The 14,777-nt window shown below is 43.5% G+C and overlaps 1 protein-coding gene across 2 annotated transcripts in view; it reads right to left on the minus strand.

Annotated features, from left to right (window-relative positions):
• Positions 1–7,899: 7,899 nt before the first annotated feature.
• Positions 7,900–14,777, minus strand: part of gpr4 (G protein-coupled receptor 4) — a 56,902-nt gene continuing 50,024 nt past the window's right edge. The window contains exons 2-5 of one of the 2 annotated variants that reach the window (XR_013964562.1): positions 14,284–14,777; positions 13,670–13,934; positions 8,864–11,668; positions 7,900–8,819 (exon numbers count right to left, since the gene is read on the minus strand). The exon at positions 14,284–14,777 is cut by the window's right edge and continues 459 nt beyond it. Coding sequence is in view for 1 of the 2 variants with exons in the window: in XM_080771503.1 (XP_080627629.1) it covers positions 10,935–11,668; positions 13,670–13,934; positions 14,284–14,412 (1,128 nt within the window). In the remaining variant the exon portion in view is untranslated. Of the gene's footprint in view, positions 11,669–13,669; positions 13,935–14,283 lie in introns of both variants that reach the window. The other variant, XM_080771503.1, reaches the window with a different exon arrangement.

Here is a 14,777-nt window from a genome sequence, read left to right on the forward strand (position 1 = left end):
AGCTCACACGTGTTGTTAACTTGTACTATATTTTTGCTACTTTTGTGACACGTGAGACGAAGTAGCTGGTCCATGTGACGTCCATTAATATACTTTGTCCTGTCTATAAATAAAGTATAATAAAGTAAAAAGTTAAGTAAAAAAAACTAATAGGAAAACAAAAATAAATGGGGACAGTTGCACAACGGAGAGCGCTTGTTTAACCTGGCAGTTAATGATGGCGTGTTTCTTGTTTTACAACAAGGACAAAAAAAAGAAACTAATAATATATAATATAATTACATTAATAAAAACCTTTTTTAAGTTTTGCTGGATATGAGCAACTTAAGATTTCTACTGGTTTTGTGTCTGTGAAAACAGAAGGGAACCAAATGACTTCTGAACTTTGACTTTTTTTGGTCTTCTGATTTGAACATGCATTCGCGGGTAAATTCAAAGTCTTTCAAGTTTCCCTGTGGACTTCAGATCCATGCAGGCCCAATGTCAACACTGCACTCAGCCGTATCTCCGGGTCCAAGTTCGTCCCTTTGCTTTGGTTTGACCCCTGCTGTCTTGTCATACGTCCCTGTCAGATCTGTCCTCTCTGAGTCTGCTGACCCCATCATAAAGAGACACAGCTGGACTCGCCAGTCACCATCCATCACGACGGACGCTGACCCTCAGCTGCCGGCCGCCACCCACAGGACATGGGCCGGTCTTTACGCCTCAAGGCCGACATCCTGGTTTCATCTCTGAGTCAGAGCCAACCAATGAGATTTATGGCGGACAATAGCAGCGCAGGGACATGTCAACTGGGTTACTGAGGATAGTGGACACTTTATTAACCCATTAAGTCACCTGAGGCATATCCCACAAATGCCTTCTAAATCAGTAGTTCTCAAACTTTTTCGTGTGTGTGAGTGTGTGGCTCCATAATCAACCCCGCTGCGACCAATGCTGGGTGGATTAAAGCTGTTAGGCTTGATAATCGTTAAGGTCACAAGCGCTAGGGGGTGCTGACCTTAGTCAAATCTTTAACTTAGTTAAAGCTCGGGTCTTGACTGAAGCTATAGGCTATAGCCGAATAGATTGGACTTTGAAAGGATTTGGTAGGGCGACTTAAAGTACTGATATAATCACAGATATAATAACTTAATCCATTGAAGAGAGATTCTGGTGCGAAGCACCTTTATAGAAGAGAAGATGACTTAACGACTAACTCATCTCATATGGTACCAACAGCATGGAAATGGACTTATCTTTTAGTTTTGTGTCTATGAGGCTAAACGTCATCAAATGGTGGTCTGTGGCTCAAATGCAGAATAAATAATGGGCCTTGATATGAAAATGGTTGAAAACCACTGCTAGTACAAACACTAGCTGTCAGGCAGAAACCTATGTTCAAAACTGTTTCTGTTTTCTGATGCGGTGTCAGCTTGACACTGTCAAAATCATTCCCATAGAACTGCACTATGTTTTTGCAGTCGCCCTTCCCGACAAGAAAGCCCTCTGCATCTTTCATGTGTTTGTACACCGAAGCAATCTGCAGTTCAGGGATGATGATTCCATATCCATGACCTCAAAGCATTGCTGTCGGTAGGCTACATGTTTCTTTGGAATGTTTCTTTGTTTTGGTAAAGATGGGCTCTTAAATAGGGACAGGGCTGGGCAACGGCCACCCCCCAGTGGCCCCAGCCCCCCTACGTGACAAAACAACAGTCATGGGCGAGGGAAGCTCAGGGGTGCTAATTTGTGTTCCTATTATCTTCATGGGTGCTCAAGAACCGACGCACCCACATAGTCTGCGCCGCTGTTTTGATACCAATACCTTACTACTTTTGTAATTCGAACTTTTACTTAACGGAGTATTTCTATATTGCAGTATTGATACTTTGACTTAATTTGAGGACTTTTTTAAGTTTTCACCACTGGTTAAATCAACACTGAGCATTTTACTGTGTATGAAGTTGCACTTATAGCTCATATTGTGTGGCAACGCAACCATTTCCCTGTGCGGCACACAATGCACCTGCTGGCACACATGACGAGACTAAAACAAACCCAGAGGCCATTAAGGTGCCTGGCGGGAGGTCGCCGGGGTTCAAAGGAGACGTCATTTATCATCTGCTAAACAAACAGAGACGGTCTGTGTGAGCAATAAGAAATCTCACCATAAGTTGGCCGATCTGACACTTGTTTAAAGAACAGGTTGTACCCTCAGGCTGTGGAGCTGCTGAAGCTTTTAAATAGGACAAAGTCATTGGCAACTAGGTGGCCTGCCCACGCAGTCACGCATGCACGCACACACGTACGCATGCATGCACAGTGCACACACACACACACACACACACACACAGAACTCCATCTGCCTTCCTTGCTACAGCGGCGTATTTTCCCCACGCCATCCATCTAAGTATAATGTACCTCTTACACACATAATCAGTGTGGTGTAAACTATAAAGTAACTAAGTAGCCCTACATTTACTCTAGTACTGTAGGCTACTTAAGTACAATTTTGATGTATTTTCTTTACTTTACTGTATTATTTCCATGTTCCCATGCATGTGGTAGCCTACTATCATGATTTCATATCTTAAACCTGCTATAGTCAATATTAAGTGTTTCTTTATTTTTTATTTTTAAATCATAGCTGATGATAATATATAATATTGTATATAAACAAAAAGGTGCTGCGTTTGAAATGATTGTATAATAGTTTAAAATGTATATGTGAATGTAATTATCATGCGTGGCTGTGGATTTCTATAGTAGATTATTCAAATGTTCTGACCCTCAAACCAAGGAGCATAAATATAGGCCTCGCATCACATGAATTATGTATAGTCACTTTGTTTTCTTACAAGAGCGCTGACCTCTTCAGTGTAATATGATTCTGAACCCAGAACCTATTAGTTATTGTGACAGTGTTTTCAAAAAGTTGTGTCGGGGTCGTGATAATGAATAACGATTTACACCACTTTCGTGCTCGCTCTCCTTTTTCTTCTGCTCAATTTTAGTTGGTATAGTTCGTTTCTTTAGTTTAAAGGAGTAGTTCGCTCAAAAAATTCAATGCACGCAATGAAGCCTAGAATTCATGGAGACGTTTTTGTCGTATTCCTATATTCCTAAATCATTTTAGGAATGGGTGACTGCTCAATGAGGAGACTGTGGCTGCCATTTAGAACCTCTTAAAATCAGGTGGTATCCTCTAATAAGCTCAAACCACGACCACTTTAGGCACCCTCCGTATTATGCAAGTCACGCTGAACGCACACACATATGGCTTACCACTTTCCAGCATATTGGGGGAGTGTCCGTATGTTAATTAAGGGCGCTTTAGTCTATCTGCTAATATGCCCCTTGAGACCTAAAAAGACTCATACCAAAAAAAGCGCATACCAATTACACCTGGGTTTGACCACCTCTTAAATGCAAAAAGCAATGGTTGACTATGTGGCAGGGGTGTAGTGGGGTGGGGGATGCGGAGGAGCGCCATCCCCCCACGTCTCTCACACCTAAAATATATTTTGGGCAAAAATATGTTTTTTGACTTGCAGCATCCCTGCCTAGTGCTGATATACTGTGTGAATGACCGCAAACCGGCGTGCCTCCATGGAAACATGACATTGTTGTTTATGGACCCCCAGTTTTATTTTGAGATCTAAGCTCTTGCTGCCATAAAACTGTCAGATTCATTTTTAATTAAAATGTTTTGGCCTTTCCTGTGTCAAAGGAAATCAAGTTTTGACTGTAAACACTGTTGAAAATTGAATTACAATAACGGCAGCATTTATTGAGAATCATTTCAAACGTACATGTAGGTACTTAAACTTGACACAAACTGTACTGATACACCATTTGTTTATTCCTCCTTCTACAATCCTTTTAAGACGTTTGTGTTATAATCAAATTAGTTACCCATTCAGACGTATTTTCATCCTGGCAGAGGAACTAAGTCACCAACCCCCACATAACCCAGAAACCTCAATGTATAGGATGTCATTACTCTCAGGACAAAAACCTCACAAATGTTTAGTATGGGTCCACAGCATGTAGAAACTGCCGGATGCTAACTTGCATATGTTGAGCAATTTTCATAATTGCCATAATATGTGACCATACAGTACCATTAAAACCTATAGAAGGCAAAATATTCATAATTTCATCATGCTTTATCTAGCATGTGATGTGTGAAAAGGGGTTTTCATTATGCTGAATCCATTCCAAGCATTAATTTAGCAAAAAAAAAAAACACTCATTGGGCTTAAAACGGCCATGCCCCGGCATTGGTCGTTTTTAGCCCAATGAGTGGTTTTTTTTGCAAAACTAATCAAAGCATCATGAAAACCCCCTTGTTTGACACATCACATGCTACATAAATCAGGATGACATTTTAAAAAAATGTCAAAAACAATTGCCTGCCGGCGGATTACGTCAGTGTGATTTGAGTCTGGGTTATTAGCCAGGCTACATACAATGCCCTACGCACCTGTCACTAGCCTTCTGAGGTGTGCATCGGCCTTTTGCTAAAAAGGGGACCCATACTAAACATTTCTAACATAAAACGTTGGTGTACTCAACATGTCCGGGTTCACAATGGGGCTCTATGGGCTGGCTACTAGACTATATTGGTTGTTCAATCCATCAGTTTTGGAGATATGGCTTATAGAGTAATGTCTTGCAGAAAACAGCGAGTTGAGAAAACAGGCCTGAAAGGTTCACTTCTGTGGACTCTAACATTACACCTAGCATGTTTAAGCATTTATTTCATATTTACATGTTGATTTCAGCTCTGACACTTATTTCAGACATGCTCTAGTATGTGAAGAGTCTGCCTGTGCTATTAACAGTAATTAACTCATGCACATGCTATTTTTGCAGAATGTTCACCCCAACATCATGTTGTTAATGTGAAGGTAGAGCCTTCTATAGTCTGATATACGAGAGAGAGCATGCATTGAAGAGGCTGTGGCCCAGAGATAAGGTGCTATTGCACGTGTACTTTGGTTATTCCATGGCATTTGTTACTGTGTGGTTGGATAGTAGCTTCCTATTCCAGTGTGTGTGTGTGTGTGTGTGTGTGTGTGTGTGTGTGTGTTTGCATGGGGGCGGGGGGGTATCTGGCGACCTTTAGTATTACTTCAGCCTCACTGACCAACCAAGGGAGAGGAGGAGGTGATTGAAGGTGATTGAAAGGAGATGAGTGGAGAAGTGAAAGGAGACAAGCATTGCTGAGGATTGAGAAGGAGCTGGAAAATGATTGGAAAGAGTTTTCTTTAGACCACCACTCGTTAGACCACCACTCTTTTGACCAACATGTCAATTGCAATAATATAGGCTAGGGCGGTGAAGAAATGACATCGGTGTGCTCAGCTAGGGACATTATTTCTGCTTGAGAAATGGGATTGAATCAAACTTGAACTTTGATTTCCTAAAAATCAAGGACAAGCATCTAATATTCCACTGTTTGTGGTCATTTTTCAGCTCTGTACTGCAGAATGTTGCATGTGAACTGCCAACATAGGGAAGAGAGTGCATGGAAAAAAAGATCCATCTTTTTAATGACTGAGGTGTTAATGATTCTTGACATGATAATAAATGTCTTTAATTATCTGGTTAGCTGTGTTAATGGCAGTGGTGCTTCTAGGCTATACAGTCCTACAGCAGAGGTGACCAGTGAAGCGGACAGGGAGAGAGAGAGCGAGAGAGAGAGAGAGACACTTTGTTCCCTAGAGAGAGAGAGAGAGTTCTGTCCTTCTCCCAAGTACATACACATGTACTGTACAGTACACTGCACTTACACACACACACACACACACACACACACACACACTGGCATACAGCACACATGCATTATGAGATGAGAACAGACACATCAGAGCGCATGTTTACCAAAGTATATGAAACCGTAAATTAATGTATAGGACATACAGTACGGTACACATGTATATGTATGTTGTAAAAAGAACATACAGTCTCTGTGTGTGTGTGTGTGTGTGTGTGTGTGTGTGTGTGTGTGTGTGTGTGTGTGCGCGCGTTTGTGCGTGCGCGCGCGCACACACACACACACACACACACTCCCCCGCAGTACTCCATTTACATCTGAGGTCAAGACAGAAAGGCTCTCCCTTGAAGAGAGCCTGAATAAAGGTGCAATGAGAATAATAATGGGATGTGAAGCTGGAGAACAGAGCACACACACACACACACACACACACACACTCTATGCTGGTGTCCTATTCTGTATAGCTGTGGTGCCATTCATCATCGGTATATAGCCTATGGGAGTGGGACGGGTGTGAATGTGACTTTGGCTTGGCACCACATCAAACCTACCGAGACACCCATCAGTGCCACTTCAGCCAGAGGACTCTTGCAATGTGATTATCATATCATAACGCATAGATCTATTATTTGATGACGTGTCGTATTATGGAATGTCTGGACATCATGTGTGTAGTACAGTAGCTCGCTACAGCATCATATTCTTTATTATATAGAGTGCCACTTGAAGGACGATCAAGTCGGTAAACGTCGGAAAGCTGAAGGCAACACGCATTGGAAACTATTTATGAGAATTGACAAAGAATTATAACGTTGATCAGCCGAGTGTTAGCAAGATTAGACACATTTCTAATCTCTATTGGACAGAGATGCACACGCACGCACTCACACACAGTCACACACACACACACACACACACACACACACACACACACACACACACACACACACACACACACACACAGTCACACACACAAAGGGGAACATAACACCCACCCAACCCCCCCACCGACGGAGATGAAAATAACCAGAATGGTAGCTGACAACAATTAATTAGCTTCCCACCAGGCCTTACAAGAAACACACTTTTCTTAGAATTGACTCCTTCCTTCTGGGTTAATTCCCATGTTGCCTTTTCTCACAGGCAGTTCCAAGTAGGTGGTGGAGGTGGAGGTGATGAATGTGCACATAGCGAGGAATCCCCTTCACTTGGAGATTGTGTGAAGGTTTAGCAGCAGCCAGCAGGGCTAATGGCCGATGCATCTTCCCTGCAGGGACAACAAAATGCATGACGATGTATAGTGTTGTACTGTATGTGCAGTTTGGTGCTGCTTTGACTGTGATGTCTTCCCTCCCATCAGGTTGTATCTACAGTTAAGGTTGTCCCGATCCGATCACTCTGCCTCAGCCAATTGATTGCCATGGCAACACCACACCTGCCAATTGATTATTTCCACTTTTCACAGTCACTCTTCAAGACACAGGCAGACAGACAGATACAGAGATCTCCATGTGGGACACAGACAGATAGTTAAAACGGCTGCTATGACAACGGGTTAGGTTCCCATCGTTCTCATAGGCCGGCCCGACGGGCATATACAGGTCTAGTAGCACTGACGAAGGTCTTAGGACCCAAACGTTTGCTTTTTAATTGCACTTTGAGCACAGAGCACTTTATGAGCAATGATAAAATAAAAGGAAAAAATGTTTTCTTAAGTCTCGATCTAAGGAGTTTTCCTTTTTCTTTTCATACAGTGAGCAAGTCTTTTTCTGTCAAGTTTTCCTCCAGGTCTAATAGCATCAATATTATATCCATATTATGATATTATACTGATATCATGTATACAGGATATTGTCTGTGATTTTGGATATTGTACTATTGTGATATGTCATATTAGTGTTCTATAAAAAATATAAATATCGTACCAGGAAAAATCTGTATCGGCAGCTACTCAGCTGGAGCGGAGGGGCAGAGCCAAAGTTTGAATACAGTTTGCCAACAGCTTCCTTCTGTGTACAAAACACCTTCTGTGAACTTCCCACAAGGGACCAATAAAGGTCTTATCGTATCTCAAGTAAACACAGTTCAATATGTTGTTTAATATGCATAATTTATTACATTTATTTCAGGGATATCATTGCAGAATAAAGTCACTGTATGTTATGAAACCTCATGCCTCCTCCTCTCTCTCAGGCAGGAACGCATAACAGAGGACATGATACACAGCACATTTTGGGACATCACTGATTGGTCAATGACTTTTTCTTTTCTTTTTTTTTACCATGGGTGATTCATTGTTTTTTTTCATGGCCATCTGTATGACCCCAAACTGCATGGTGTCTCCCAGCCTTTAAACCACAGTCTTGGATTGGTCAGAACTCACTATGCACACTATGCATACACAGCTGTGAGGATGAAAGCAGCGAATGGCTTTGGACTGTATAGGAATGAGAGCACTGGGATTCAGAATAGGGTGGAAAAATGAAGGTCAGTACGACCTACATTTCGGCTGTATAAGTGAAGACAGTGAACAGGATATATTATTTCCTGTCTCACGCATAGAATGTCCACTTCTATACGCACCTGTCCATGAAGTGGACAGAAGGACCTTTTTAAACGACTATTTAAGTCGTTTGGTCTGATAACTCTCAGTGAGATAACTGATGAAGGTTATCAGTAGCCTAATAAACTACTGTTAAGTCTGCAGGACCTCCGTTCTCTCATTATTCACACTGGTTGCCTGCTCCGACACACCTGCCTCTGTAGGTGTGCAAAAGGAGAATTTTCTACAAATGACTATTTAAAAAATATAAATGGCTCTCAATGAGATAACAAACACTTACTTTTTTTCCTTATTGGAAAGATTTCTTCCGACACAGTGTGTGTTTATTTTTTTGTTTCAAAACACCTAGAGCATAAGTTACCATGGCATGTACAGTAACCGTCAGAAAGACACGCTGTACTTTATATTGTCTCTGTCGGCCGGATGGAAACCTCATTATGTACAAAACTGTTACTTTTCAGTATTCAAATTCAAAAGTAGCAGATCAACAAGCTCAAAACAAGTGGATTCGCACTGTGTTTCACACTGTGTTTCACACTGTGTTTCACACTGTGTTTCACACTGTGTTTCACACTTGCGGATCTGCTACTTTTGACGCTTTTGTGTATGATCAAGTAGGACGTTAATTCATGGAGAAAAAAAAACGCAAAAAGTTTGAATATGGAGATAGGTTTCTGCCAGACAACAACAACAATATACAACTGCCAAAATGGCTTCACCATGCTGTTGCACGTCTACTGTCCCACTGTGCAGTCCCTCCCAGCACTCACTGGCTGTGGTTTTAGGATGTCAGGCAGAAATTCTGTATTTCTTTCTGTAAATTAAACGCCCTACGTGATCATACTACAGTGTCGCACAAAAGCATCAAAAGTAGCAGATCCACAAGCTCGAAATGTGTCCCGAAGCGACGCGTTATCAGCTTGTAATTGCCAATGAGATCTCCTCTATTTGAAACAAAAGAAAAGAAAAAGAAAAGTGGCACATTACAAAATGATTCAGGGATTTAAATCCTTGGATGATAAAATGGTCACAATTTACAGTTTGGATTGTTACAGTACAGTACAGTACAGTATACTTCATACATGCCAGTTGTTGAAATTCATAGAATCTGTTCTTCGGTTTACCTAAAGTAACCTTTTTATGTCACTTACTCACTTAGTACATGCATTAAGAAACGGGCATTGAGATCTCAGTGTAACCGGATTTGACATGACTTTTCTTCTTTAGGTTAAAATGAGAACAATTCTTCGCCACACTGTGGCAAGTGTATAGTGGAGACAAATAACCAAAAATGTAAAAATGGCAAGACCCACTAGAGATTGCAATAGTTTAAGTTAGAAGGCATCTGTCTGATAGTGGAATGTAAACAGGTACAGTATAAGACCCTTCGTGGATGAGAGCCAGAGCTCCGCAACGCTGGAAGTTCTGTCATCACAATTCATGGAAGTTGAAATACGAACGCAGTGGCCAGCTCTAAATAGAAGACATCTGTCATATTAAATAAATTAATATCTGTACACAGTCAAATCCTGTGTTATCAATTTGTAACTCAGAGAGTGTAGAAATGAAGCCAAATTGGCATTATCAACACACACAACCACTTGACCAGATTGCCCTAGGGCTCTATACCAGTGACTTTTCTGTTTTCGCTCTACACATTAAATATCTTTGCTGAGAGTAGCATTGGATTGTACTGTGTAACGATTGCTGCCACATTTAGAATGCACTGCTGTTTGTTGTCACTGATCCTCACTGGCCCTGAGGTGTGCATCAAACATGTATAGGTTACAATGAGAGTTTCATTCCAAAATGAAATATTCACCATTATTATTATGACAATGATTCCTGGGATTTTCTCCAATTGACTGTGATGTAGTGAAGACAGTATTCTATTGTCTCCTCATGCTGGACAATGTCTCAACTTTATGTGGTCTCTGGGTTACAATGAAATACAGGCTCAAGGAAGAAAGACACTTTTACTTTACCATTTTCTTCTAGCTATCCTAGTCTAACAGCTGAGGTACTTCACAGGGTTTTATCTTTCCCTCAATAAAGGAAGAAAGAAAAAAAGAAGGATGAAACAGAAAGTGTCATCTTTTTTCCGGTAGTTACAATGAGGGTTTGACCAGCCACATGTTCCATTTCTGTCACATATTCCAGACTCTATTACCTGTGGCCAATCCTCAAAGGCAGGTTCCTAGAGGATCGTAGCGATACCTAGCCACTGACAATGCAGTCGTGCAATATGAATATGAATAGGAAGGTGATCCCATCCATTGTCGTTGTCTCCTGTTACAGCAGGATGTGTGACAGCCCCACTGTGTACGGCAGCAAGGCATGTGTTTTACTTTTATAACTTCCATTAACTTGACTCCCATTCTTCTTTCAAATTCTGTGACTGGATAACATGTCCCACCTCACCAATGCTACTACCCAATGCACTACACAGAGCCTTGAGTGTTATATCTTATTAACATGGGTGGCCCCAGGGTGGATGAACCCCAATCTCTGCACACTGAGCTGCCTGTACACAGGATCTGGACGCCCCCCAGTCCTGCATGGCCACATCAGTGCCATTACCGTACCCAGTATAGTCCTCAAACCAGGTCACGTCTTCACGCTGAGGATGGTCATCTGTAGACACTCCTCCTTCAGAGCCACCAGCTCAGTCTTGTAATTGCTCGTCTTCCCTCCATCGCCGTACACACACTGGTGCTTCTTGGTCGACAGCGGCGTCTCCATGGTGACCGAGCCGCCGTTGAGGATGTCGGCGTGCGACGACGAGGCGGCGGCGGACGAGGAGCAGCCGCGGCGGCAGGCGGAGGTCAGCAGCGCCGAGAGCGCCCGGCCCACATCGTGCCTGGCGCCCTCGTTGACGAAGCAGTACAGGATGGGGTCGGCCACGCAGTTGAGGCTGGTGAGCGCCAGCGAGACGTGGTACGCCGCGAAGAGGCTCTCCTCCGGACCGCAGTCGCACGGCTTGTTCAGGAAGAGCACGCTCCGCCAGAGCAGGAGCACGTGGTACGGGCCGAAGCAGAGCAGCACGATCAGGATGAGGCTGAGCGCTAGCCGCTTGATTTTGGCCTTCTCCTGCTGCTCCGTGGCGGCGTTGCAGCGCACCGCGGCCAGTATGCCCCGGTACGCCACCAGCATGGCTGTCCAGGGGGCCAGGAAGCCGAAGAACGTCCTGTACAGGTTCATCCCGGCCACCCACTCCTGCATGGGGTACTTCTCAAAGCAGAATGTGTGATTAAACCGGTCCTGGAAGAGCTCGTTGTGGAAGAGTGGGGCGGAGTTGGCAAAGATCTCAATGATCCACACCATCGCACTGACCATGACGGCTGGAGGAGAGGAGAGGAGAGGAGATCTGGGTTAGAATGCATAAAGTGTATACTTTCTGCGCAACATAATGTACATGAAGTGGGTTTGTGTGAGTTTGGTGGTGGACGACCCAAATCTGGGTCCTCGTTCACAGCTAAAATAAATTACTAAAAACAGTAAGCTATTTGCAAGTGAAACTCCCCCAACAACATTTTGCCACAGGAAATTGCCAGTGCACTGCACGGGATTTCGTGTTTCCCAGGATGGCTGGGGAAGACTTCACCTGAAACGGCTTATAATTGGCTCAAACGAGGGGAAGGGAGAGCGTGCACCTGCAATGTTTTCATTTCTGACAGTCCCCAGTTCATTTTGGCCTTCCGCTCCCGCCACCACAAGTGCAAGTGCAATTTTGTCCCACATAATCCCTCAATTTTACTGTCTACTAGTACTGCAAAATCCTGTAATATTTCCTTTGGGACCCCAAAACAAAACAAACAATGCAGATTGAGAGAGAGAGCACACACGTGAGAGACACAGAGACAGACACAGTCACAGAGACAGAGAGACAACATTACACGGTCGAGGCAGATGGCCACCCACCCTAGAGTCGGGTTCTGCTTGACGTTTCTTCCTAAGGGGGAGCTTTTCGTTACCACTGTCGCAATGTTGCTTGCTCTGGGTGGGATCTCTGTCGGTTTGCAAAGACCAACAGAGCTTTGTCGCTATTATAGACTTGTCTTGAGACAACTTGTTGTGATTTGACACTTTAATACAATTGAATTGAATTGATATTGAATTGAATTACAGCACCACGGACAGTGAAACATAGGTCTCGGCTAGATTTACTGATTGACAGTAGGTTATTAAATAGATGCATTATGCACATACCTGCACCTATCGAAATGACATTCTCTGCATTTAGACACATTTATATAAACGTGTTCGTATCAAGCTAAAATAAAGCACAACCACAACCGCGCTATATCCATCTCATTGTGGGACAGTGTGGAATTTTGCGGAACACACAATGTTTGTGGCTGCCTAATCCCGATGCTCTAGTGGCAAGTTTGGCAACCTATTAAGAGTTGGGAGTGAGAAAGGCACTTCTGCATTCCAGTGTGGGTGGGACCACCGGGAGCATTGAAACATTGTATGACAGGGTCAGGAAAATATTGTGACAGGGTCAGGAAAATGTGGTGACAGGGCCAGGGGATGGTTGAGTGTTACACCAACTCGTCACTAGAGTATGACTTGTGTTGCACATGTAGGACTTTGGGTTGGTCCCATGTCTAAATATTATACTGGAAATATCAATCAAGCCATTGCGTTTGAGTACACAGGATTGACTTACATCCTTAGTTGGTCTCTGTAAAAGGTTGATGACCTGAAGAAGGTCATAAGTAACCGAAATGGTGCTTCTTAAACAAATCTGCTCCTGTACCGTCCTGCATATTATTTTTATTATTGTAAAAGGTTAAAGAAATTTGAGGTTGTATTATGTAGCCTATCTCATACAGTTCTTAGTATCAGCTTTGGAGAAACGAAACCATCCATTACAACCCCCTTATTCTATGTTATCAGGCTGATATCATCAAACCTCATTATGTTCAAATTATCTACTTTTCAGGATTCAAACAGCAATCTAGCAGATCTACAAGTTCAAAATGTGTCACTTTGTACCACATTTCGAGCTTGTAGATCTGCTACTTAACTGTATACTGTATGCTGTATGCTACTGATGCTTCTGTAGGAAGTACAGTAGGACATTCATTTACGAAACAAAAACAAAAAAGTTCTAATAAAATACGGAGATAAGAGGTTTCTGCCCGACAGCAACGATATATAAATGTATATGCAGTTTGGAATTATATCACTACCTACACTTACATAAATATTTCGTGTCATTATTCAGTGCCGCAACCTCGCAGTGACAAATTCCTTGCTGCTTTCATGTCATAATTTCAACAACCTCGCATGCAATCTCATCTCATCTCATCTCATCATCTGGTCATATCTCGTACCTGTCCTGACTCTGCGGACCTTGGCAAAGCGCAGCGGGTGAGCCACGGCCAGGTATCTGTCCAGAGATATGCAGCAGAGGAATGCGATGCTGACGTAGATGTTGGTGTAGAAGATGAAGCCGAACAGCTTGCAGCTCTCCTGGCCGTGGCTCCAGTCGTCGTGCTGCATGAAGTAGTCGATCCACAGCGGCAGCGTGGTGATGTAGAGGAGGTCGGCCAGCGACAGGTTCATCAGGTAGATGCCCAGCTCGTTGTGCTGCCGCACCTGGACAGTGACAGACGGACGGATGGGAGGAAGGACGGTCATCTTTATATTATCCGTTTTATTCTCTCAAGAGTTAAAGATCTATAAGGGTCCATTTGGTTACCAACTCTCCATCATTTAGGTGGGGAGTCGGGGACCACCTGGAATCCTATCAAGGACCACTGGTGGTCCCCGAACTACTGGTTGAAAACCACTGACATACATAAATATTTCAAGGTCTCCCTTTAACTCAGAAAGTATACAAATGGAACCTGTTACGGTCCATTCCATTTGTATATTGTCAGAGTTACTGACTTGTAAGGGGTCCAGGGGGTGTGTGTGTGTGTGTGTGTAGCGTCGGTATCCTCACCTGCATGTATGCAGCCCACAGAGCCATGCAGTTGGTGGGCAGGCCCAGGACCATAACTATGATGTACAGCGTGGGCTGAAAGTACTGGTCCACTTTGCTGTCCACATTACAGAATGAGATGTTACACATTGTCTCGGAATGGGGGTTTGTATTTGTGTGTGTGTGTGTGTGTTTGTGTGTGTGTGTGCGTGTGCGTGCGCGTGTGTAGCTGTTGAGCTACTCTTAGCTCCGCCCTCTCCTTCCTTGTTTCACCACATTCCAAATCTTGGCCTCTGGTAGACAGTCCTTCTCTGTCACACGACAATCCAACATGGCCGCCATGGGAGACGAATGACGATGACAGCGGCGGAAAACGTCAGTGGCATTTCCTGGACTGATAATGGGCAGGGAGTGGGCGGGGCCATTCATTGTCCCGCCTCGTTTCCCCCCCCCCGGGGGAAGGACGGCCGGCCCTTTTTCACCTGGCCAGTTCCATGTGTCACAAACTGTTCTGT

The sequence above is a fragment of the Protomyctophum bolini genome (genome assembly GCF_963924005.1).
Source record: "Protomyctophum bolini genome assembly, chromosome: 9".
Classification (NCBI taxonomy): domain Eukaryota; kingdom Metazoa; phylum Chordata; class Actinopteri; order Myctophiformes; family Myctophidae; genus Protomyctophum; species Protomyctophum bolini.